The sequence below is a fragment of the Chenopodium album genome, chromosome 7 (genome assembly GCF_948465745.1).
Source record: "Chenopodium album chromosome 7, dcCheAlbu1.1, whole genome shotgun sequence".
Classification (NCBI taxonomy): domain Eukaryota; kingdom Viridiplantae; phylum Streptophyta; class Magnoliopsida; order Caryophyllales; family Amaranthaceae; genus Chenopodium; species Chenopodium album.
This window is the reverse complement of record NC_137840.1, coordinates 62,625,157-62,649,487: the sequence shown is the minus strand read 5'-3', so window position 1 is coordinate 62,649,487 and position 24,331 is coordinate 62,625,157. Positions and strand designations below refer to the sequence as shown.

At 33.6% G+C, this 24,331-nt stretch overlaps 1 protein-coding gene and 2 long non-coding RNA genes across 4 annotated transcripts in view; 1 reads left to right on the top strand and 2 right to left on the bottom strand.

Moving 5' to 3' along the window:
- The first annotated feature begins 1,758 nt into the window (after window positions 1-1,758).
- On the top strand, window positions 1,759-5,849 carry LOC145638051 (uncharacterized). Its single transcript, XR_014114599.1, has 2 exons — window positions 1,759-4,074; window positions 5,115-5,849. It is a non-coding gene; the product is annotated as an uncharacterized LOC145638051 (long non-coding RNA).
- Window positions 5,850-6,132: 283 nt separating this feature from the next.
- On the bottom strand, window positions 6,133-6,797 carry LOC145638049 (histone H3.2). The gene has a single exon (XM_081689021.1). The coding sequence runs from the start codon at window positions 6,697-6,699 to the stop codon at window positions 6,289-6,291; it is 411 nt and encodes a 136-aa protein (XP_081545147.1). The 5' UTR covers window positions 6,700-6,797; the 3' UTR covers window positions 6,133-6,288.
- Window positions 6,798-11,487: 4,690 nt separating this feature from the next.
- LOC145638050 (uncharacterized) overlaps window positions 11,488-24,331 on the bottom strand; it is a 47,097-nt gene continuing 34,253 nt past the window's right edge. The window contains exon 3 of one of the 2 annotated variants that reach the window (XR_014114597.1): window positions 11,488-11,776. This is a non-coding gene — a long non-coding RNA (uncharacterized LOC145638050). Of the gene's footprint in view, window positions 11,777-11,844; window positions 12,105-24,331 lie in introns of those variants that run through there. The other variant, XR_014114596.1, reaches the window with a different exon arrangement.

Here is a 24,331-nt window from a genome sequence, read left to right as displayed (position 1 = left end):
CTATAAGCCATAAAGATGGTTTTAAAACCAAAGATAATTCCCATCACATAGAGAATTATTAGGGTCACAAAAGTAGTGTTTGTAGGTCCTGTGGAACCAAATATTACAGCCCAAAGTTTGAAACAAAAGGAGGCTACAGCTAAAAATATACAAGTACATGCTAACAGATAGCAGGGGCAAAAAAATCTTTTTCTGGTAGAGCTAGTTAGCAGCATTGAGATCCGCCAGATCCGCTTCTGCTTCAGTCTTGGCACAGTCTGGGACAGAAAGATGCATTTCAATAGCATGTTGTGCCAACTTATGGGCCACCCTGTTACGTTCCCTGGGGATATGCACCATGTAAAGTGTCCAGCTCTTCAGAGTCAGCAGATGAGCAACATCCAACATGACAGAAGCAACCTTGTGATGGGGATTGGCAGTAGCTGAAGGAAGCATATCACTCTATCCTAAGTATTCTTGTTGGTGGTTGTAATATAGTCATAAGTATTCTTGTTGATTGTGGTATTGTGGCAATCTTGGGATAATGCTTGTTATCGGTTAGGGTGGTGTAGCTTTGTTGTGCTTGATTGGTTATTGTTTCTTTGGTTACTTCTTGGTGTCTTTGATTGCTTAATTGTGGGTCATGGCTTCCGCTTTAAACCCTAGAAGAAACCAGCCAAGAAACACTTCCACTGCTAATCATAGAAATCGCCCACCACCTAACATCCCATTCAACAAGTCATCCCACCGGCTATACAACCCCCTCCTATTGACACTTATGGAATTGATTTGGGAATAATGAGCAATATATGGCAAAATTTCTTAAGATTCGACAAAGATCCATTGTCCCTACTAGATTTATGAATAGAGGCACCACTCTAGCCTTAGAAATTGAAGATGAGATGTTGAGATTATTCACTTGTGCAGGTTAGGCTCCCCTTACTATTCAAGCATGCATACACTTGCACCCATCTCACTTTCGAGTTCCTCTCCACATTGACCGTCAGCCGTAGGTCAAATGGCTATACCCCTAAGGATATATCATTATATTGTTTAGGTGTACGTCATACTCTCACGGTTAGCCAAGTTAACCAATTCCAAGGATTCTTTCCACATGGAAAGTTAACTAGACCAAACCGCTTTAATATAGAGGGGTATTCAGATTAAGCATTTTGGAGGGACTTAATTGGACTCTAGTAATATGACCCTAGTTGACCCATTGCCACATGTATATAGTTCGACTCCTCTCTTGTACTCTTTTCGCTAGGAATAACACTTGAGGTGTATGCTCTGCTATGCAGCTATAATTTTTGTGGCATATCATGGTTGACTTCGCTCGGGATGTCCAAGGAAATGAGGATGTCTCTGAACAAACTTTTAATCTCGGTACGTGGTTCATGGATTATTTGTACAATGTTCGTGATGGTTCTTGGGAGATTGCTATAGGGGGTATGATTATCTTGCTTTTTATTAGTGTCACTAATGTACTTGATCTTTCCGTTTTAGAGCCATATAAAATGGGTAGTACTATCAACCTTGAATTGTAGAGGTAGAGGACAATGAACTGGATGAAGAAATAACAAGACGACCAAGGTTATGTGTTGGAAGGACATAACTGAGTGTCAACAAAACCTGAATGAGATGACGATCGAGCAAGCTAATACATTCTATACTACTAGAATTGCCCTTAAAATGATGATGTATCATGCCACCCATATCCTGAAACGCTGAGTGCATAGAAGTGAATTGACTTTTCATCTCGCCAAAAGTGGTGGCCATGCTATCGTGAATTTTCACTAGGTTTTCATACTTTGTTCTTGTGTATGTAAAATCCCTCCTTAGGCCATCAAAGTCAGTTTTCATGTAACCAAAGTCAATCCTTATACGTGCAATTTGCTCCTCTAGTGTAAGTGGTTGGTTGCCACCCTGAAATGCTTTAGCACCTTGAAATGGTTGGGCACCACCTTGGAGCATGGGGATGGCTTCCTCCATGTTTTGCTGACCATCCCTTATCTATAATGGGACACCTTCAATAGGTCAGGGTGGAAAAACGAAGTTTGGGGGAATGGACTATGTCTCCGGTCCTTTAATCTCAAGGAGACCATCTCTTGGGAGGGTTGCATAAGGCCCAGGACGTGGGAGATTTGGCCTTCCAACAAGCCACGCATAACCTTGGCCGTTTTGCTGTTTCTTGATGAAATTCATTGTCCTCAAACTCTGTAATTCAAGGGTGAGAGTACCACCCGTTTTATATGGCTGTAAAACTAAAAGATCAAGATCATTAATGGCACCAATAACAAGCAAGGTAATCATACCCCCTGTAGCAAGTAGCAATCTCCCTATAACCGTCAGCAACATTTGTACAAATAATCCATGAACCACGCACCAGGGTTAAGAGTCCGTTCGGAGACATCCTCATTTCCTAGGACATCGTAAGCGGAGTTAATCACGATATGCCACAAAAAAAATATAGCTCCTTAGTAGAGTAGACACCCCCAATGCTATTCCTAGCAAAAAGAGTACAAGAGAGGAATTGGACTATATATCTGAGGATGATGAAAATGTATGAGGCTATGGATCAACTAGGGTCATATTGCTCTAGTCCAGTTAAGTCCCTCAAAATGATGTATCCAAATACCCTTCTATCCGAAAGCGGTTTGATCTACTTAACTTTTTAGGTAAAAGGAATCCTAAGATTCGGTTAACTTGGCTAACCGTGCGAGTATGATGTACACCTAAACAATTGAATGATATATCTTTAGGGGTGTAGCCATTTGACCTATGGTCGACGGTAAGGTGGAGAGGAACTCGAAAGTAAGATTGATATAAGTGTATGCATGCTTGTTTATGAAGGGAGCCCAAGTTTCACGAGTGAATAATCTCAACATTTCATCTTCAATTCCTATGGCTAAAGTGGCGCCTCTATTCACAAATCTAGTAGGGACAATGGACCTATGTCGAATCTTAAGGAATTTTACCATATATTGCTCATTGTTCCCAAAATCAATTCCATAAGTGTCGACAGGAGGGGGTTGTATTACTTGTATAGGTGGTGGGATGGGTTGTTGAATGAGTTGTCATGGTGGTGGGCAATATGTAAGGTTGGCAGTGGAAGTGTTTCTTGGTTTGTTTCTTCTAGGGTGTGAAGAGGAAGCCATGACTTGGTCTTCAAGTAAAAGCTCTCAATTGGACAAAATCAATAATTGTGTTGCTTTATTTCTAGAAAATGATCATAAAGCTAAGTTAATTCAGGAGAGTTTGTGTTGCCTGCTGAGAAGTTAATCTTTTGCTGTTTAGACATTCTGGCTCCTTCTATATATATTTTAGATAAAAGTTTACAATCTAAATGGTTTTCTTTAAGAGAGTTATTGTAGCTTAAAATTGATTAACAATGCAATTAAGGATAGATTTGGGGGACTTGCAAGAGTGGTTTTATGAGTTTTTAAATGTGATAACATCTCTTTGTGTGCTCAGGACGTTGTACCCAATTGTTATGATCTGGTGGTATCAAATATGATTATGGGTTACTTTAACCCAAGAACAAGATGAAAGGAATGATTGTGCCATGAATAGGAGGAATGCAAGGAAAGAAATGCAAGGAAAGAAATTCTGAAATTTCTGAATAGATCAATTTGGTTAGAAATTAGAATGGATCTATTTCTGAATAGATCAATTGAAGGTACCATGTTTTCTTTTATTTTTTGAGTTTCTAACTTGTATAGATTGGATTGAAGATGGATTGATCTTTAATTGATTAAGACAAATAGATAGAGAGTAAGCGAATTGAGAAAATAAGATAAGCTAGAAAAATACAAGATTTTTATGTGGTTTGGTCAATCTGATATACATCCATGTTTGAGGAGATATAGTCTTTCTATTACTGTGATGGAGAGAATACAATATGATCAGCAAGAGTAGCAATTAAAAATCTCATGGCTTCCATATGAATGGCACTGCTATGTCTGTCTGCGGCATGACCCTACAAGCCTGCTTCTCTGAAACAAGAATCTTCTGGAAACTTTGCGCTGCTATTCCAAATGATGCCACCCAGTCATGATGACCAACTCTTCAAAGCTCAGAACTTGCTTCAAATAGGTGAACAGCAAAGCACTTCATAACTAGAAGCCTTGATTTTGCACTACCATGGTTTTTCATTAATCTCATTTTCATTATTATGATGTGTATAGAATGTTGATAAGTGGTTATTTTTTCTTCAAAAAACAAAATTATTAAGGCTGGTTTTTTTTTTTTTTTTTTTTTTTTTTTTTTTTTTTTTCTGCTTTTGCTCTCTTCTGTATTGTGCATAACTGCATACTACTTTTGACCGTCAAGCCTAATGCTTTCCTTTATTAGTTTCTCAAATATCTTCGAGTTGAGCTGTCAGATAAAGTTATAGTGGGATTTCCTAAGCAGATTGTCGTTGCGAACTCTGCATTATGTGAACTTTGTGCCATATGCCATGTTGTGCTCTTTCAAAAATTCTGTAAGAGTAAGATTTGTAAACTATGGACTTTTTGGTCTGTAAGACTGTAACTGAGGATGATGTTTTTTAAAAAAAGTAATGTGATGCATCTATGCTTTACCATAGTGCTGCTGTTGTCTGATTAATGTAACAGTGAGTCCACTATTCCTTTTTTTGAAGCACTGTAGCCAATTTGCAAAAATGTTGAGTTGTATTTATTACAATTGTACTTTTCTTTCTTTGAGCCTTATTACATGACCCTAAGATACAGCAGTAGCAGCACCAGTGACGAAGGTGACTAATGGCTTAGTTAGCAGTAATTATTTCACTTGTATTAAAAAGCTGAAGAGCCTGAACAGATAACGTAGGAGTTGCTGTCATGGACTACTTGCTTAAGTAGCCGGCCATTTTCATGTCTAAGCTTATCTAAAACTCTTTCAACAGAGTACAGAGGAGTTAATATTGCCTAAACGGCTTTCAGACTGCTAGATTATCATCAAGAGCTCCCTTTGCCTTTCAAACGAAGTATTACCCTTGAAAAAAAAAAACTAAGCTTGTGGCAGTAATGCAGAATCAGATTAATAGCTTATCAAAAATTGAATCTCTTGAAGAACTCGACTAAGATAAGACAAGTTTGACTCCTGTTCATTATTTTATTTTCTTTTCTTCTCAGGTCATTCAAGCTGTGTTTGAGTAGACATCTGAATTTGTGGATATATGATCCGCAAACGTCTGAATCTCCTGGTTTCTGTGGCAAGAACCTTTCCATAACTGATGGAGTTAGCAGAAATGGTGATGCACCTTTCAGTGATGTGCAACTGTGCAATTATTGGTTGAAGCTGTCAAGCTGGGATAATCTCATAATCTCACAATAACTTATTCTGAGCCTCTCAGGCGTCAAAAGTTGCTACCAAAAACGAAAAAGTAAAGGTCACCCGTCACCTCAGTCTCATACAAAAATTCTCCCTTGGTGACTTTCATACCTTTGCATTTGTCAGAACTCAGAAGAAGCTTCCCCCAGTAACACGATAAAAACAGGCAACCACAATCTGCATTTGAGTTTGAATGATGGAAGAGGCAATGAGTCAAAGAACTGCATTTCTTATTCAGATACAGACATTGTATAACTAGCAATTTTGGCACTCAACAAGGTGCAAGCCCGAAGTCCTTGAGCACAAGCTATTTGCTGATTAATCCTTACATGTAGTAGTGATTTGCATACCAAACAAAGATAGTTTATATTGTCCTGTTTTCAGTATGGTAATGTAAGGGTGTAGCATGGGTTTCATTTTTCATAGTCTTCATAGTAAGTTCATACTGCCACGGCTAGCAAGAAATGAACATCCTATTTCCAGATGCTTAAAATCTCTACAGAAATTAGAATTGTCTGATTTGTTAAACAGATTAATTTTGTCAGATTAACATTATTTTTTGCATTCCTTCCTCCTCAGTCCTCACATTCCCAATACAAAGAAAACATAATTAGAGATATTGCCAATACAAAGAAACTCTAATTAGATGTTAGTCCAAAATCACCATCAAAATAGATACAAATAATTTAACTTGGTTAGTCAAACCTATAATAATTTCCCAGAATAATTCCTTATTTCAAATCAAAATATAATACGAGTAGCATTCAACAAAATTTTAAAAAAAAAAATAGAATGACTAGAAATTAAACAAAAGTAGTATTAAACCATAATAATAATTAGATTTCCGTAATTCCATTGAACATAAAACAAACATTCAGAGTTCCATTTAAATACACAAATCTTCACTACAAAACCCTAATTTCCCAAATCCATCCCCAAATTACAAACCCTAATTAAAATCAACCAAACTTAATCTCAAGCCCTTTCACCACGAATCCGACGAGCAAGCTGAATATCTTTAGGCATAATAGTAACCCTCTTAGCATGAATAGCGCAAAGGTTAGTATCCTCAAACAAACCAACCAAGTAAGCCTCAGCAGCCTCCTGAAGAGCGGCGACAGCGGAGCTTTGGAAGCGAAGATCAGTCTTGAAATCCTGAGCAATTTCTCTTACAAGCCTCTGAAATGGGAGCTTCCTGATAAGAAGCTCAGTGCTCTTCTGGTACTTCCTGATCTCTCGAAGCGCAACGGTTCCAGGGCGGAAACGATGGGGCTTTTTCACTCCGCCGGTGGCTGGGGCGGACTTGCGAGCAGCCTTGGTGGCTAGCTGCTTCCTTGGGGCTTTTCCGCCAGTCGATTTACGGGCAGTTTGCTTTGTGCGAGCCATTGATTGTGGATTTGGAGGTTTTTGAGTAGAGAAAATGGAGGGAAAGTTTGATTTATTTTGGATGTTTGATTGATTGAGTTTGAGATGAATTGAAATGGTGGGATGGGGGGTTTATATAGGAAAGAAAGGCGGGAGTTTGAAATTTTTGAGGAATTTTTTGATTTGTTTGAAAGGTGTTTTGAGGTTGATTTTGAGGCGTTGGATTTTAGGGAAATGAACGGTGAAGATTGGGTTTGTGAGGGAGCACACAGATCACGATCCGTGTATCACTGGTTTTCGTTTTATTCTCTTAATCTCTTTTCTAAATGGTACGGAGTAAGATATAAATCATTTTTCCTCCGTTTTTTTATAGTTGCAAACTTGCAACAGTTTGACTTTTACATTATTCATGTATTTCACTTTGATTAGTTTTGACGGTTTATAATTAAATAAAAATATAATCATGTGGGATTTTGTTAGAGTCAATCGTCTCGACTTATACAATTTTAATATCAAATGTTTATAATTTTAACATCGATTGAAAACATGCATCGGTAAGCGTGAGAAGAGAAGTGTTACAACTATAAAAAAAATAAAAAAAAAAAAAAAAAAAAATATGAGGAAGTATAATCAATACCTTTCCTCAAAAAAAAAATACTACCTTCTTTGAGAGATATAAAATATATATATAACATTCCTATACTATTATTACTATCCTTTCAACTTGGAATGGTTAACGATGGGTTAGGTAATGGTTAAGTGGTTGTAATGTTTTGATTTACAACTTCATCTATTACTAAAGTTGTTGTGATCTTTAAATTATACATCTAATATATAATTTGAGAGTCACTTTAATGTGAAGCCTCCAAATCTCCAATGCTAAACTCTCATTGATTTGAGGTTTTTTTTTTTTTTTTTTTTTTTTAAATAACTACCCACCCTTATCCCATACTTTATTTAAAATTTCAAAACTTTTTTTTTTTTTTTTTTTTACAAAAAAAACAATAACTACAAATAGCACCTTTTTTTTTTCTTTCTTTTTTGGTATTTTTCCAAGGGACTACTACTAAGATTTCACTGTGTGTGTGTGTGTTTTTTCTTTATTTGAACGTAGTATTATGTATGTCATGCATTAGCACGGGTATACAATTCCTTTATCAACAATTAACCATAACACTTAAAATCCCCAACTCTTCAATTATATATACTTTTTAGGGACAACCCTTTAAACAACATCTTTCTCTAATCATTAACACAAAAAAAATGTACAACACGTTTTTTGCGTGACTGGTCTCGCCGAATAACTGCTTGCAAAATAACAAAGTAACTCCTAATAGAACAACCCTTATGTCACTAACCGAGTAACCCCTATAATACTGAACGAGTAACTTCTATAACTTTGACAAACTAAATCCCATAATAGCTGGCCACATTGCGTGGCCACGGTAAGAGTAAGACCATGTTCTTTTAAGTAGAGCAAAGAACATCAGATTTCAACCGAGAAGAGAAATGTCAGCAAGCCAGAACGAGTGTTCGCGTATTACTAATACTCAGTGACATAGCTAAGCAGGCTTCAGCAAAGCAAATCAAACCACAAGTACACAACAAACAATAATAGCTCAAAAGAATAAGGTCTAAGTTAACATCAAAATCAACTTCCCAAATTTTAAATATTACATATTTAATATTTCTCTAATATAATATATATCCCGTGCATTTTGCACAGGTACACTCTAGTTCTTAGACATTATTTAGTATCACCATATATATAATGTCTAAGAATGTTTTATTTTTGGAACTTCCTAATTAAAAATTATTGTATGAGTTCTATTTACTTTGTCTAGTATTAGCATAAAACTATTCCCACTAAGTATATGCACCAATTCATCTTGAAGTTTGACGTTATGGTACTTTAATCATGCAACTTGACTAAGTTTCGAAAGTTGTTGCATGCGTTATTTTGAAAAACTTTAATCTGGATAATAATACTTAATTGCGAGTGACACTTCATGCAAATTTAATTACAAAAATGTCTCGTATCAATGCACACACAAAAAAAAAAAAAAAAAAAAAAAAAAAAAAAAAAAAAAAAAAAAAAACATTTCGTATCAAGTTAGTCCTTGCTTGAATTAGGGCTAGTAAGTTAGGGAGGTAAAATTTATGGGGTATAAAATTTCTCTTTCTAAACTATAAAAGGGAATGCATTAATCAATTAAGAAAGCTATATACAAATATGAAAAGTTGAAAATAATGTCAAATTCCATTATTTTTCACACATAACAGAAATAAGCACTCAAAATATTTTAAGTTGATGGATCTTTTGCGGAGATACTGAGATAGTGACATAGTTTAACTTTAACACATTTCCCTGAGATAGGGTCAAGGATCATTTATTGGATTGTGTACCTTTTAATACATAACAAAATCAAGCACTCAAAACCAAAGGATTTGAAGCCTAGCTAGACACTATAAAGGACCGGGTATAGCTCACTCTTCATCTTCCTTAGCTTTTCACCATTTTACCACCAGCTGCTTTCTTCGCTACTACGAGGTAACAAATTAAGTTGCGTAATTCAAGTTTCATCAAATTAATAGTAGAGGAAGTATATGACCAAACATTGTTGAATTGTATGTAGTTTTTGTTTATCAAATCAGATTTATATTAAATTATTAATTAATATATAGCAAAAACAAAATTTATTTTTATAGATATAGATTTTGCATGTTATTGTTACCCTTTTTTTTTTTTTTTTAACAAGACATGTAATTGTTACCCTAGCCCCTCGGAGAGGTTAGTGGAATATATTACCCTAACAAATACATTAGGATATTATATGAAAATTAAAGAAAATAATCTAAGGTAAAATGAAATGCATGACATTAGAATAATGTTACAAGTAATTAGTTAATTAATTACCATAAGATTTAAGGGTTCCACTGCATAAAATGAGTAAACAATGAATGCTTCAAATAAATAGAGACAAAACAAATCAATATTGGGTGGCCGTCTTCATGTCCGCTACTCTTGCTGCCAAACCACACCGCGAACAGATCCCCGCCACTAGTCTTTGGTTTCGCATTATTTCACTCTTCTAGAGTTCTAGTCCTCTAAAAAAACATTTACATATAGCCATTATCGAAGTTATTATCACCTTACCTCCTTGAGTAAAAGTTTATTCGATGAGAATGTGAAATGTATGGACTATTCAAGTTAAGTTTCATTTAGAATTTGTAAGCTCTGTTAAGTTAGTGTAACTCTAGTGAAGGTTAGTGTAAATTATTACCCTTAATTCGTGAAATGGAGGGGGGAAATTATGGGCCAAACCATTTAACCTCTTTAGTCCAGACCTACTATTATAGGATAGTGGCATATTCTTAGGTGCACACTCATGCACCTAGAAATAGGTGTAAACAGCACAATATGAACATTAGGTTTATAGAAAGTGAACATAGGCATAAAAAATATGAACATTAGGTTTCCAAAAAGTGAACATAGGCATAAAAATGTGTGAATTTCGATTTTTTATGCGGTGACTTTGTGATTAACTTCGATTGATTGGTTTATACTACCTCCATTAACATTTAGTTGCAACTTTGGGTCATTATTTGAGAGACATAAAATATTCCAAAGTTGCAACTAAATGTTAACGGAGATACTATATGATTTTCTTAATTATAATGAATTGAATTTTATCTGATTTTCTACAATTTTTTTTAATAAATGAACATAATTATGCAAAATATGAACATATGCATAGGTCCCTTAAATGTGAACATTAGATTTTTGGAAAGTGAACATAGACATAAAAAATATGAACTTATGCATTTCAGAAAGTGAACATAACATTTCAAAATATGAACATATGCATTGGTTTTCTTAGAGTGAAAATAAGCATTTAAAAGGGGAACATATACGTAAAAAAATATGAACATAAACATCTAAGAAAGACAACATATGCATAAACAAATTTAATTAATATTTCATGAACAACATGTATTTACATTATGAATATTGTAATTATATATGAACATATAATATATTATTATGAATATAATGCATTTAATTATGAACATAAAAATTTGAAGAAATAAAAAATAATATGATTATGAAACATATGCATTATAAGTATTAAATGTTCATTTTTTTACGTGTTCATTTTTTATTATTAATGTTCATTTTTTTTTTCATGTTCATTTTTTTTTTAATAAATGTTCATTTTGTAGAGCGTAGTCGCGGATATATTGTCTGGGTCATTGATTTGGGTCGCGATTTTGGACCTTCCCTTGTTGCACCTATCTTAGTTGCATCAAAGACCAATTGTAGGCTAGTCAATAATTCTTACTCCATTAATGCAAATTATGGCTAGTCTTCCGACCAAGCTTGTCATTTCTTTTGAAAAATGAACATTTAAGAATAAAAATTAGAGCACTTTGATAATAGGCTGCATTTTTAAGAATGGGACAAGTGTTGATGCTCTGCACATTGGTGCTGGTTTTGTGAAGCTTTACTATGATTATTGTGCTTACAATGTTAAAGTGTGCAAGCCAAGTGGGGGATCTACTCCTATGTTAAGAGGGACTTGGCAGAAATTGACCCGAACTGACTAGACCCAAATTGATTTAATTTGACCCGAAATTGACCCAACTTGATCCGACCTGAACATAACCCGAAAAGATGACATGAATTTGACCCGAAACTCTAATTGACCCGACTCGAACTGACCCGAATATTTACTGACCCGAAATTGACCCGACCCGAACGACCCATTTGCCAGGTCTAACATAAATTAATATAAAGGACTTCATAATTAAACACATTAACTAACAAATTTCAATAAATAAGTAGTATTTCAACATGTAAAAGTAATTGTATAAATATGAATAGTAAACATAATTATTACTTTTGTTGGCGGGCAAAATATTTTAATAATTATAACATTGATAAATTTGAAATTAATCAATGAGATTTCAAACTTGATGATCATGTGTCTTTTGCAGGATATCTTACAATTTGGGCAAGAAATGCTGCCTCAACCTCAAGTGACCTTTAGAGGCGTTAGAGCACCGGTATGTATAACACATCGAAATTCCTTGTCTACTGTAGCATTAGATGTACAATACAAGTATAAAAAACTAACTGTAAATGAGGATCCGCCAATTCCAGTTCCAATTCCGGTACCCGTAATCTTTACTCACCCTTACTCTGTAACCTGATAAAAGTGTCACTTAAGTCTAAATCATACATCAATTTAAACCTAATTTTAATAATAAACTACTTTGAGTTTAATTTGTTGTATTTACAAGTTACAAGAGTTAAAAATTTATGACCGCAAACAATTTGAAATAATTTTGCAAAAAGTAAAATATATATCAAAAGACAAGATATTCTGAATCGAAACTGGAACCTAGTTTCCATTTTCAGAAACCTATTCAACAAGTTATGAGATGTATTAGCATATAAATAACCCATAGAAATAATTTTGCAAAAAGTAAAATCATCAATCAATTACATTATACTAAAGGCGAACCTAAAATGACACCTGGCAATATAATATAAAGAGTTTTCCCTCCAAAACAACTTACTAAAAAAAAGCCTTATTTTTATATTTGTATCAAAATTTTGACTATTGATTTGTACAAAATATAAAACAAACTTCTTTAAATATAACATTGCCCATAATAACTATTACATATATATTAATTATTTTCTTTCACATATATACTCCTATCATTTTTTTTAAAAAAAAACAATACATTTCATACCCTTTTTTGAAGAAATATATTTCATACTTGATAATACTGAGGGTCTGTTCTGTTCCGTTGAAATTCAGTTCAGCTCAGTTCAGCTCATCTCTTAATTTATGTCTAATGATATTGCTAATGATATAAAGCCAAATTTCATTCTTTTAAGCTCTTATTACAACGACAAAAACGACAAAAACAATAATAATAATAATAATAATAATAATAATAATAATAATAATAATAATAATAATAATAATAATAATACCTCCGTTAATTGTTTTGTGCAACTTTTGCCATTTTGGGATGATCGGAGTTATGTGCAACTTTCCATTTTCTTACTATTTTTAGTAAAAAAAAAGGTGGAAATTACTGAATTACCCTTACTTAGTCCCTTTTTATTTTTTAATTGTTACCCTTAGTCTAACTTAATTACACTAACCTTACATCTACTCTAATCTAATCAGATTCCCTAAACTAATGACTCCCTCCATTTATTACCCCAATTCCCACTCACATCCTCAACCACCTACAATTAATTGCGATGATTTGCCTCCACTATTTCTTCTGGATATTTCTACTGATGAACCCTAGTTCATCATTTGGGGTTTCTCTCTCTCTCCTCTTCTTCTTCGATTTCCCACTTCCTCTCTCCAGATCTAAACTCCTCTCCTTCTCTCTTTTTCAACCTCACATCCTCTGTCAACCATGATAAACCTAGATCCGTTGAAAGATGCTTACATGGCCACCAACGACAAGGGTGAAGAGAACTTGATACAGCATCTCATACACTGCTTTGAGACTGGTTCACCCTTCCCTCGTGCTTTCTACGAGTCCAGTGAAACGGGTCCTTATTGTACGTTATACACGTATCGGGCTCTGGGTCAAGTGCTGAAAAGTGTTGATGAGGAAGAAAAAAAAAGAGGGAGGAGGGAGAGGGTGAGTCCCGTAGGAAGTCCCTTGATTTTTCTGAGATTCCGGTGGAAATGGTGGCGGAAACTGGAGAGGGGAGTGCGGCTCCTCCAAAAAAACCTAGATCTAAGAGGGAGAGGCCTCCCTTTAAGGTGCGTGCTACTCGGAAGGCGGCGCGTGTAGCGTTGCGAAGGATGCGTGGGCTTCCTGATGAGGAACTCATCGTCCTTTCATCTAATGAGGAGGCTGATGAGGCACCTCTGTCTCTTGAACCGGAATCTGACTCTAGTTCTGTCCCTGTGGTGCACTGCTCTGTGAGGCGGCTGAACCCTAGGGTTCAACCCTCCGATTAACTGCTCTCGTAACGATTCCTAACCCTAATTTCTTTATTTTAAATTTATGAGTCCCTCTTACTTGATTCTATGCTATATTGGTTATTTACTTGTGATTATGAGTCCCTCTTACTTGATTCTATGCTATATTGGTTATTTACTTGTGATTATGTGCTGGGTAATTGGTTTGAACATGATGAATTTTTGTTGTTGGTTAATTGAAGCTGATGATGTTGGCGGATTTTTTGAGTTATTGGTGATGTTGGTGGATTGTTTGGGCTGGTTATTTATGTTGTTGGTGGATTGTTTGGAGTGGTTAATTGTTGTTGGTGGATTGTTTGGACTGGTTAATTGTTGTTGTTGGTTAATTGAATATGGATAATTGTTGTTGTTGTTGGTTAATTGGAAATGGATAATTGTTGTTGGTGGATTGTTTGGACTGGTTAATTGTTGTTGTTGTTGGTTAATTGGAAATGGATAATTGTTGTTGGTGGATTGTTTGGACTGGTTAATTGTTGTTGTTGGTTAATTGAATATGGTTAATTGTTGTTGTTGTTGGTTAATTGGAAATGGATAATTGTTGTTGGTTAATTGGTTGCTCTTTTCTACTCTGAAAAGTATTGGTAATTTGTTGGCCCTAGTTATATTATTGGAATGTCCTGTGGAGATGGTTAATTGATTACCTTGCTGTTGATGGTGGTCTGCTCATGATGTTGGTCTCTACTGTTGTGTTGGCTATATTGTGGGTGGAGTATGTATATCTTTGTTTATTTATGATGTTGGTTGATTGTTTGGACAATTGTTGTTGTTGGTTTATTTGGCATGAATTACTTATGGCTTGAAAAGGGAATTTGATTGATGAATAATGATGCTACCTAGTTACTGCTTTATTGTGGTGAACTTCTGATTTTTATGTCTTGTTCTCAATGATCAATTGTGTAGAGAACAGTGGTACATGTTTGAGTCCCCCTTTGCTGCTTGTGTATTACTCAGTAGGGAGTCCCAATATTACTCTGAGTACATTGTTTAAATTGAAGTCCATATGATGAAGGGACTCAATTGAATTACAAATTGAACAAGTTATTTGCTCCAACTATCACAATAATGGGATGGTTGTTGAGGTAAACTTGTTTAATTTGCTGCATTCAAGATTCAAGTATTCTTCTGATGGATTGTTTTTCATACCTCATAATGCATTCATTCCTTTCATTCCATTCAAAATGTGGCTACAAAAAGCCTATTACACAACAACTAACATATCATTGCCTTAGTGGTCTATCACATTATCCATTACAAAATACACCTAACCACCTAGTCATAAACAAGACTAATAAAATTAGTGCCCAAAAAAAGAACTACACACTGTAGATGGTTATGTGTGGCAGTACATGTTGATGTTCTGAGTCTGTTTATTTCCTTGACTTAGTCTGCATCCACCTCCATGTCCTCCTCTGCATCATGATTACCTTGAGGTGCTGGCCTAAACATTATGTTTAGATACTCCACAGCCTCAGTTACTACTTCCTTCTGAACATGCACAACATTTAGCAGAGTTCCCAGATTTTCTAGCTTTTTCTTGTTCATGTGTGGGATTTTGTACTTGTTACCTCCTTCTGCTTTCAGTATCTTGATCATGCATCTCTGTAAAGTGACCCAAATGTACTTGTTCACTTCTGGTTTGAAGGTGTTATATGACTCAATAACTTTCTCAACAAGTTCATCTAGATTTTTGGGAAAGGACTGGTACTGTAAAGATTGAATAGACCTAAACAATCCTAAATCCAACACATTTAAATCTGGTGATTGTGCTGGCTGGAAGACAAAATGTATGTTGAATCCATTTGCTGTTGTTGCTGCAATAAACTCATCATCTTTAGGTATTTGATGTGGTCTTGCATTATCCCACTGAATAATTACATTCTTAGGCTGACTTTCAGGCCACTTAGCAATTATAGCTGGTATAACTTTGTTGAGCAACATTTCTCTAATGACTTCTCTGTTTACATTTTGGAGTGCCTTTGTGACCATTGTTCCTGCTGCTCTGTTTTTACTTGATTTCTTAGCCCTCTCTTGAACTGTAAAAGGGAATATTCCATATTTCCCATCATGAATGAGTTCCCCATTAGTCCCATAAAGTGGCTTCCCAATTAGTGCCATGAACATGGCCTTTAACTTAAACCTTCTTGATTGTTGTGCCATGTATGGATCTTCTTCACTTGGAAGGAGATAAAATCTCCTCTTGTCTGGGTTCAAGTAGAACCATTTCTTATCAATGTGTATTACTCTGTCCATATCTTCAAATGTTGGGTCCTCATTTCCTAAGACAGGATTAATATGAGATAGAATCCACTTCATTCTTGCTACTTTATGGTCAGATGAAAGTGCTGGCTTGTTACTTGCAGTATGTGTTCTCAACCTCCCCTTTTTCTTCAAATAATGAAGAGTGACATGAGAAATCTTCAGTGCTGATGCATAAGACCTTTCAGTCTACCTTAAATGAAGGGGCACCGACTGTAGAAATTCATCTGTGAATTCCCTTGGTTTTGGACCTGTTCTGCCTATTTTCTTAGACCTAACATCAATCAAATTTCCCTGAGCCATCTGTTTTTTAATTTCAATGAATATCCTTGTAATTGTTGATTTGTGAACATGGAATTGAACTGAAAGTTGCACTTTATAACCTCTTGGCAAATTACCATCTTGCATTTTGCACAACATTGCATCAACAATCTGTCTTCTTTGTTGCATTGTTAGTTGTTTCCTATTAATGCTCTGAGTGCCTTGTTGGTCATCTTGCATGCCCTGAACTTCAGCTTCTGGTTCTGATACATGAGTCCCATTTTTGTATCATCCTCTTGCTGCATATTCTCATTTTCAGAATCGTATTGCTCTATGTCTTCATCTTGCATCTCCTCCTCTACATCAAAGTATAATTCTGCCAACTCTTCCTCTGTCAATAATTGGTCAACATCATAAAACAGAGATTCATCAAACTCTGCCATGGCTGGTTTTGTACTTGTGTGTTTGCAGATTGCTGTAGCTATTGATGGGCTAGCTGATGATGGTTTTTGAGGAGATGAAGCAGCCCTTCCTTTTGTGTAGATAAAGCAAGATGATGACGGATTTATGTGAAGATTTTGTGCAGCACTAATTAAATTTTTTGACTAATTATGGGCTAATTTAGGGTGCTTAGTGCTAACTTTTGGCAAACAATTTCATGATTTGGAAAACAGAATGTTTGTAATTAATGGTGGAACATTTATTGGCTTTTGGTAGTTTGGGGCTAGTATTTATAAGCCTCTAAAACAATGAATGGAATGTGGAACTTCTTATGCAATTTAAATGACAAGCTGATTTTTTTTTTTTTTTTTTTTTTAAATCTGTTGGAGGGAATTAAAATCCCACCAAAAAAATTCAAACCTTTTGAATTTTGGCTGAAAATTTCGGTGGGTAAGTGATTCCCTCTAAAAGAGATTGATTTCCCCACCAAAACACATGGGGGTGGCCTACCATTATCTCTCCTCCCAACTTTAATTACTTTTACAAATCAACCCTTAATCTATACCCCTCAAATTTTGCATTGGTAACCGAAAACCCCCTCAAAGTTGCACAAAACAATTAACGGAGGTAGTAATAATAATAATAATAATAATGTTTTCAAAATAATAATAATAATAATAATAATAATAATAATATTAACAATAATAATAATAATAATAATAATAATAATAATAACAATAATAATTGAAATAATAATACTAATAATAATAATCAATAAATAATAATAATAATAACAACAACAACAACAACAACAACAACAACAACAACAACAACAACAACAACAACAACAACAACAATAATAATAATAATCAATAAATAATAATAATAATCACAATAATTAATAATAATAATAATAATAATAATATTGATACAATTCATTGTTCAAATGGTTCTATTTTTTTGATACATATTTCTAATGTTAATCTCATTGAGAAAATTAGAGTACTACACAACTTTAAATTTGTTTAAAAGGGTTAGATATAATAATAATAATAATAATAATAATAATAATAATAATAATAATAATAATAATAATAATAATAATAATTTTTTCAAAAAAAAAATAATAATTATAATAATAATATTAACAATAATAATATTAACAATAATAATAATAATAACAATAATAATTGAAATAATAATACTAATAATAATAATCAATAAATAATAATAATAATAATAATAATAATAATAAATAAATAATAATAATAATAATCAATAAATAATAATAATAATCACAATAATTAATAATAATAATAATAATAATAATAATAATAATAATAATAATAATAATAATAATAATAATAATAATAATAATAATAATAATAATAATAATATTGATACAATTCATTGTTCAAATGGTTCTATTTTTTTGATACATATTTCTAATGTTAATCTCATTGAGAAAATTAGAGTACTACACAACTTTAAATTTGTTTAAATGGGTTAGATACATATAAGTGTTTTGTGTTCTTTTGTCCTAATACTATTTTATTTTTAAATTAAATAGTATATGTGTTTAAAATGTTTAGAGGTTTTAAGTTTTTAATATATTTTCCATACATTTTATAATATATTTTCCATATATTTTATAATTATAATCATATAGTATATTTTTCGTAAATATTTTAATATGTGCATTTGTATATACACATATGTATAGTAATAAATAATCAAAGATCACTAATCCGTAGTTAAAAATCACTAATTAATAAGTTCAGTTCAGTTCAGTTCAGTTCAGCTGAGTTCAGTCAATCAGAACAGGCCCTAGTTATACTCTTTTTTGATAAAATTTATTGTCATTAAAGTTATTTGAAAACCGTGCATTGCACGGGGTTTAATCTAGTTACATAATACTAAAAGCGAATCTGACATGACACTTGTCATGTTTTGATTAAAAATTTTCCCGCCACTTTTTTCTTTCCATTTTTTTTCTTTTTTTATACAAAATCTTCATTAATATTATTTTATATATCCTATGATATTTAACTTTCAATTTGGCAATTATATACGAAATATATTCTATATGCATATCTTTCATATTTTTTATTATAGGTATTTTTCTATAATAAACAAACCCATAATAAGGTAATATATTAGAATAATAAATGTACTACTCCCGTACTTTATATCATTCTACAACGTATTTTTCTTTGAAAGTTTTTTTTTGCTCTAACCAGGATTTGATACTTTAGCTATTATTATATATTTATTAATTTTTTTTATAATATTAATAACATTACAATTCAATAACTATAAACATAAACATAAAACAAAATTAAAAAATTAAGATTATTAATTTTCATAAAAAATTAGTCAATTTAATTTGTAAAACATTGTGCCAGTTATAGTATGCTACGGAGTATAAAATATTGTGCCGGTCAAAGCATGCCAACAAAATAGGGACATATGGGTATATAACTACATTGCACGGGTTATAATATTATAAATTGCATTTTCATATAAAACATTATAATCATTAAATATTTGTGTGTTTTTTTTTAATGTTTAATAATCAATATCTTTTGATAACAGTATAATATAAATTCAAGTTTTGTTATTTTTTTTTTTTTTTTTTTTGAAAAGAAATTCAAGTATTTGTTTCAATTAAAAATATTTTTTTTTTGAATTTTTTTTTTTATTGTTGTATTAACATTATAATTCACTGATTCATAATTTGATTAAGTAAAAACCGTGCGTTGCACGGGATTTAAACTAGTATATATTAAAAGACAAGATATTCTGAATCGAAACTGGAATCTGGTTTCCATTTTTTAGGAACCTATTCAACAAGTTCCAGAAATTTTAACTACTGAGATGTATTAGCATATAAATAACCCATAGAATTGTTCATCACTTAAAAATCTTAGTGCGAAATATAACCTCCATAGACCAGTACTGTTGTTCTCTTCGTTCGCTATAACATTATTAAACAACAAAAAATGGTCGGTTTCACGAGAAATCACTGATCTGGTAGAAAAAATATAGTAAATTCAGCACATCCTTAAAGTGAAGATAATGTTACAACACCTCCTACCTCATGTTTCTAAATAAGTTGAAAATTATTCATTAAGACAAGAATGATTATTTTAACTTAGCAGGGAATAGTTTCTAATCTGTCACACTTCAACAGGATCTAAATCGATTAGTAGCCACATGATTATAGCCTCTCTTTTGTTTGTTCGTTGTGTGTATGCGCGCGCTATGTTAATCGGACACGGCTAAAATCACAAAGTGTCCTGTCGACACAGATAAGTGTCCAGTCGACACAGATACGTGTCTGACACTTCATTGTACACTTGGACACTTCCATTAAGGGGGCGTTTGGTATGACTAGTGGAAATGGAGTGGAAAGGAAAAAAATAAATGAGAGGAATGAAATCATTGAACTCTAACCTTTTCATTTAATTTGTTTGGTTTAATCTTGGAAAGAAATCACTTAAACCTATCTTCCTTTGTTTTTGTTTGAGGAGAGAAAGACCCTGTTCTCTTTTCTTCACCTTAAAAAAATAATATTAAGTAAAAATAATTTCAGTTCAGTAAAAATAAGTTCAGTTCAGTAAAATTAATTTCAGCTCAGTAAAAATAATTTCAGTTCAGTAAAATTCAGTTTTCTTAAAGAAAAATTATAATAGAAAATCAGTAAAAATAATTTCAGTTCAGTAAAAATAATTTAAGTTCAGTAAAAATAACTTGAGTTCAGTAAAATTAAGTTTAGTTCAGTAAAAATAAGTTCAGTTCAGTAAAAATAATTTCAGTTCAGTAAAAACAATTTCAGTTCAGCAAAATTAAGGTGAATCAAACAGGGCCTAAGGATAATGGTTTCCTTAGGTTTTAGAGAGGTAATTAACAAATGGGTGGAAACCATTACCTGCCTAAACCTTCTAACCAAACACTTGGTAACAGTGATGGTTTGTTTGAATCCGTTTCCAATCAAAAACCACTCCAACCAAACATGCTCTAAGCGTGGAGAGGATAAAAGAGGAGAAACATCAAAGAAAAACACATCTTGTTCAAAGAGCACCATTGATGGAGAGAAAAGGTTGCCAATTTAATGGAGAATTTACCGAGAAAAGAATTATTAAAAAAAAGGGCAGCCAGGTGCACATTGGCGTCCCCGCTAGGAGAGGGTCCGAGAAAGGGTCTCACCTCAAGGGCGTATAGAGGGCAAGCCTTCCCTTGTCAATTTTGACAAGAGGCCGCTCCTAGGACTTGAACCCGTGACCTCAAAGTCACGCAGCGACACCTTATCCGGTGTGCCAAAGGCTCCGAGAAAAGTATTTAAAAAAAAATGTCGGACATAATGAAAAATTTAAAGCTTTTGTAATATACAAAATATATATATATATATATATATAATCTATTGACGTGTTCCTGTACCAGTGTCCAAATATTGGACATAGTCCCCATGTCATAAAATTTTGAAACTTCCCAGATCGGATACTTGGACATGTGTCGTGTCCAACACCCGTTCCTGAGTCCATGTAACATAGTGTGCGCACGTGCACTATTTTGGGGAACATGTTGATTAGATGCCTCCTAACTCTTGATAATACATAGTATTATTATTGATATTAACTTCCATAACTCTACAACTGTGATCTTATAGAACAATATTACATAGGATGAAGGTTTAGCATCACAAGATATCAATGAACAGGTAAGGAAAGAATCTGTTCATCCTTACTAAGTTATTCTTAATTATGGAACTTGACTGGCTTAATAGAACAGGACACTAATAGCAAATCGGTCACCAATAACACACCATTATGTTCTACAAAATAGAACACGAGTTATAATCTTAATGCCTCTTAGTTGTGAATTTGGCAGAGCAATGCACCAGAGCAAGAAAGGACAATTTCCCAAGAGCCAGAAGATGCAGCTGATCTGGTAAGAAAATATAAGGCTGCTTTACATAAGTATGATCATTCCACTGTATCTAGCTTATACTGAAAATTTCATGATTACTAGAATAATATGAACCATACATCTAGTATAGATGATCATTAGAGGAAAGACTAGTATTTATAGTGATCTGCAACTTTATATTAAACAAAAAAATTCCAAATGTCTATCTAGTTAAAGTTGAAAAGACAGAGTCCCTAAGAAGCCTTGAAAACTAATCAATCTTACAGATTGTTATAGTCTATTCCTTAAAATATTAGAAGTTTGTTGATTGTTTGTGAGGATCAGTGAGCTTATAATTATAAATAGCTTATCATTGTACTCACGCTTTTGATCAATACACTGATATTCCATCTCTATTTATTATATCTTTCTTCCCTTCTCTGCGTTTTTTCTACTATCCTTTTTTCAGTCAATCGGAATACACCATTGTTGGTGCACATCAATAGGTTCTCTTGAGCTTTCCCATTGGGTATCAGAGCCGACTTATCCCCCTTTCTACGTTTCTGCTGTAAATTTCATCAAGGAATTCTCATTTCTAGAATTATCCTTCATTCCTTGATAAGTGTAAAGCAAACCTAGATTGAAATATCAATTCTGGTGCCTGCAATTTCAAGGGTTGAGTGAGATGGTTAATTATTCTCAAGGGGAGGAGCACTTAGCAGCTTCAAAGGAATAATTTTGATACACAATATGTCCCAGTAGCTGATGGGCAACACTTAGCATCACAGTCAGTTTGCAGACAGTTTTCATGAATTGCAGAACACTCAATTCGGCTCTAACATGATGAGTCATCATTAATGACCATCCCTTTGGGAAGTTGTGATATGGTGTTAGGTGTTCAGTGACTCAAGTTGTGATATGGTGTTAGGTGTTCAGTGACTCATCGTTCAGTGTTTTAGGCACTGTTAAGTGGGATTTTATGAAGTTATTTATGGAGCTTGACTTCAATGCCCTGAGAAATTAAGCATGTGGTTACAGGCTGGAATTTTGCCTAGAAAAGTAAAAACAAAATCTGAACTAAGTGTCAAGGCACTACTCCCTCCGTCCCTAATATTTTGCTCCATTTGACTTTTCGCAATCTTCAACACGTGATTTAAAACAATTTCATCCCATTTTCATGTGTAAAATTTATAAAAACCAGATATTAAAAAATTATATAATCAGCAAGGTCAAACTGTTGATCAGTTCACTCTGGTTGATGGATTGTTGAGGAGAATAGACAAGATTGTTGTGGATCCGGATGTTGAACTTAAGACGGCTATAGTGCAGTGGCTACACTCCTCACCTCAAGGGGGGCATTCTAGATGCAACTACAAAAAAGGTGAGAAGCTTTGTTTATTGGAAGGGAATAAGTGCACACATACATTAGCAACTTCACGAGGCATTGTGCTATTTGTCAAGCTAACAAGAATGAAGCAATGACTTATCCTAGGTTGTTACTGTCTTTACCAGTGCCTCAAGAGGTTAGGTGGAGTTTTCTACGGATTTAATTTCTCGTCTGCCTAACTCACATAGGAAGTAACATTTGTTGTAGTGGAAAAATTGAGCAAGTACAACCATTTTATGGTATTGAAACATCCTTCGACTACAATTAATCCAGCTCAAGTGTATTTGGATAATGTGTTCAAGTTGCATGGTTGACCTAGGTCCATTGTGAGTGATAGATATGCAACTTTTCTAATTAAGCATTTATTAACAAGGTCTATATTCTATTAAGGGGTCAGATTTGCTAAACCATCCTCAAATGGATGGCCAAATTGGGTGTTTATAAATGTACAGAAACATTTTTGAGGTGTATGTGAAGCACCAAAAGACTGGAGTTTATGGCTTTCATTGGGAGAATTACACCTTATAAATGGTGTATAATCAGCCACCACCCTTGCAATTATCCTATCTCGTTGGTCAATCAGAGGTTGATTGGTGGACAGGTCTTTGAAAAACAGAAAAAGGTGATTCAAGCTCTGAAACATCAACTTGGAAGTGCACAGGAGAGAATGAAAAGATAGGATAATGAAAGAAGTGACAAGAAGTTTCATAATAGAGCTTGGGTTTGGTTACAGTTCAGCCATACAAGCAAAAAATTTAAAAATTATGAGAATGAGAAGCTCCCTGCTAATTATGCAGTCCCTTTCCAGATTGTAGATGTAATCGGAGGGCCTGCTAATAAGAGCAAGTTTAGCCCCAAGTCTTAAGACTTTGGGTGACATCATCATTTTGAGTCTTAAAATTTATACTTAAGACTTTTCCCATTTTTCTTCAAAAATCTCAAGCAAGTCTCAAGTTGAGTCTTGAAGTTTCAAGACTCAACTTAAGACTTGAGATTGGGACCCACTTCACTTTTATTTTTATTATCTCTTTTTTTTTTTTTTTAAAAAAAACTTTTCTACATATAATATGTCAAATATTTAAGTCTTAGGGCTAAAGTGATAAATTTGTATAAGTCTTAGTGAGTCTTAACAAGATTTTGATGACATCATTTTCAATGGGAACCACCAAAAATGATGTCACATCCAAGTCTTAAGACTTGGAGCTAAACTTGCTCTAAGTTGAACCTGTTAGATTCAGCCAAAGTGCATCCAGTTTTCCATGTATCTTAATTGAAGACCTTTAAGGAGACTTTCCTGCTTTGACTCATATTCTAAAATGGTACAATGAAAAAGGCATGATTTGGAGCTAGATCTGAGAGATGTTATTGATTA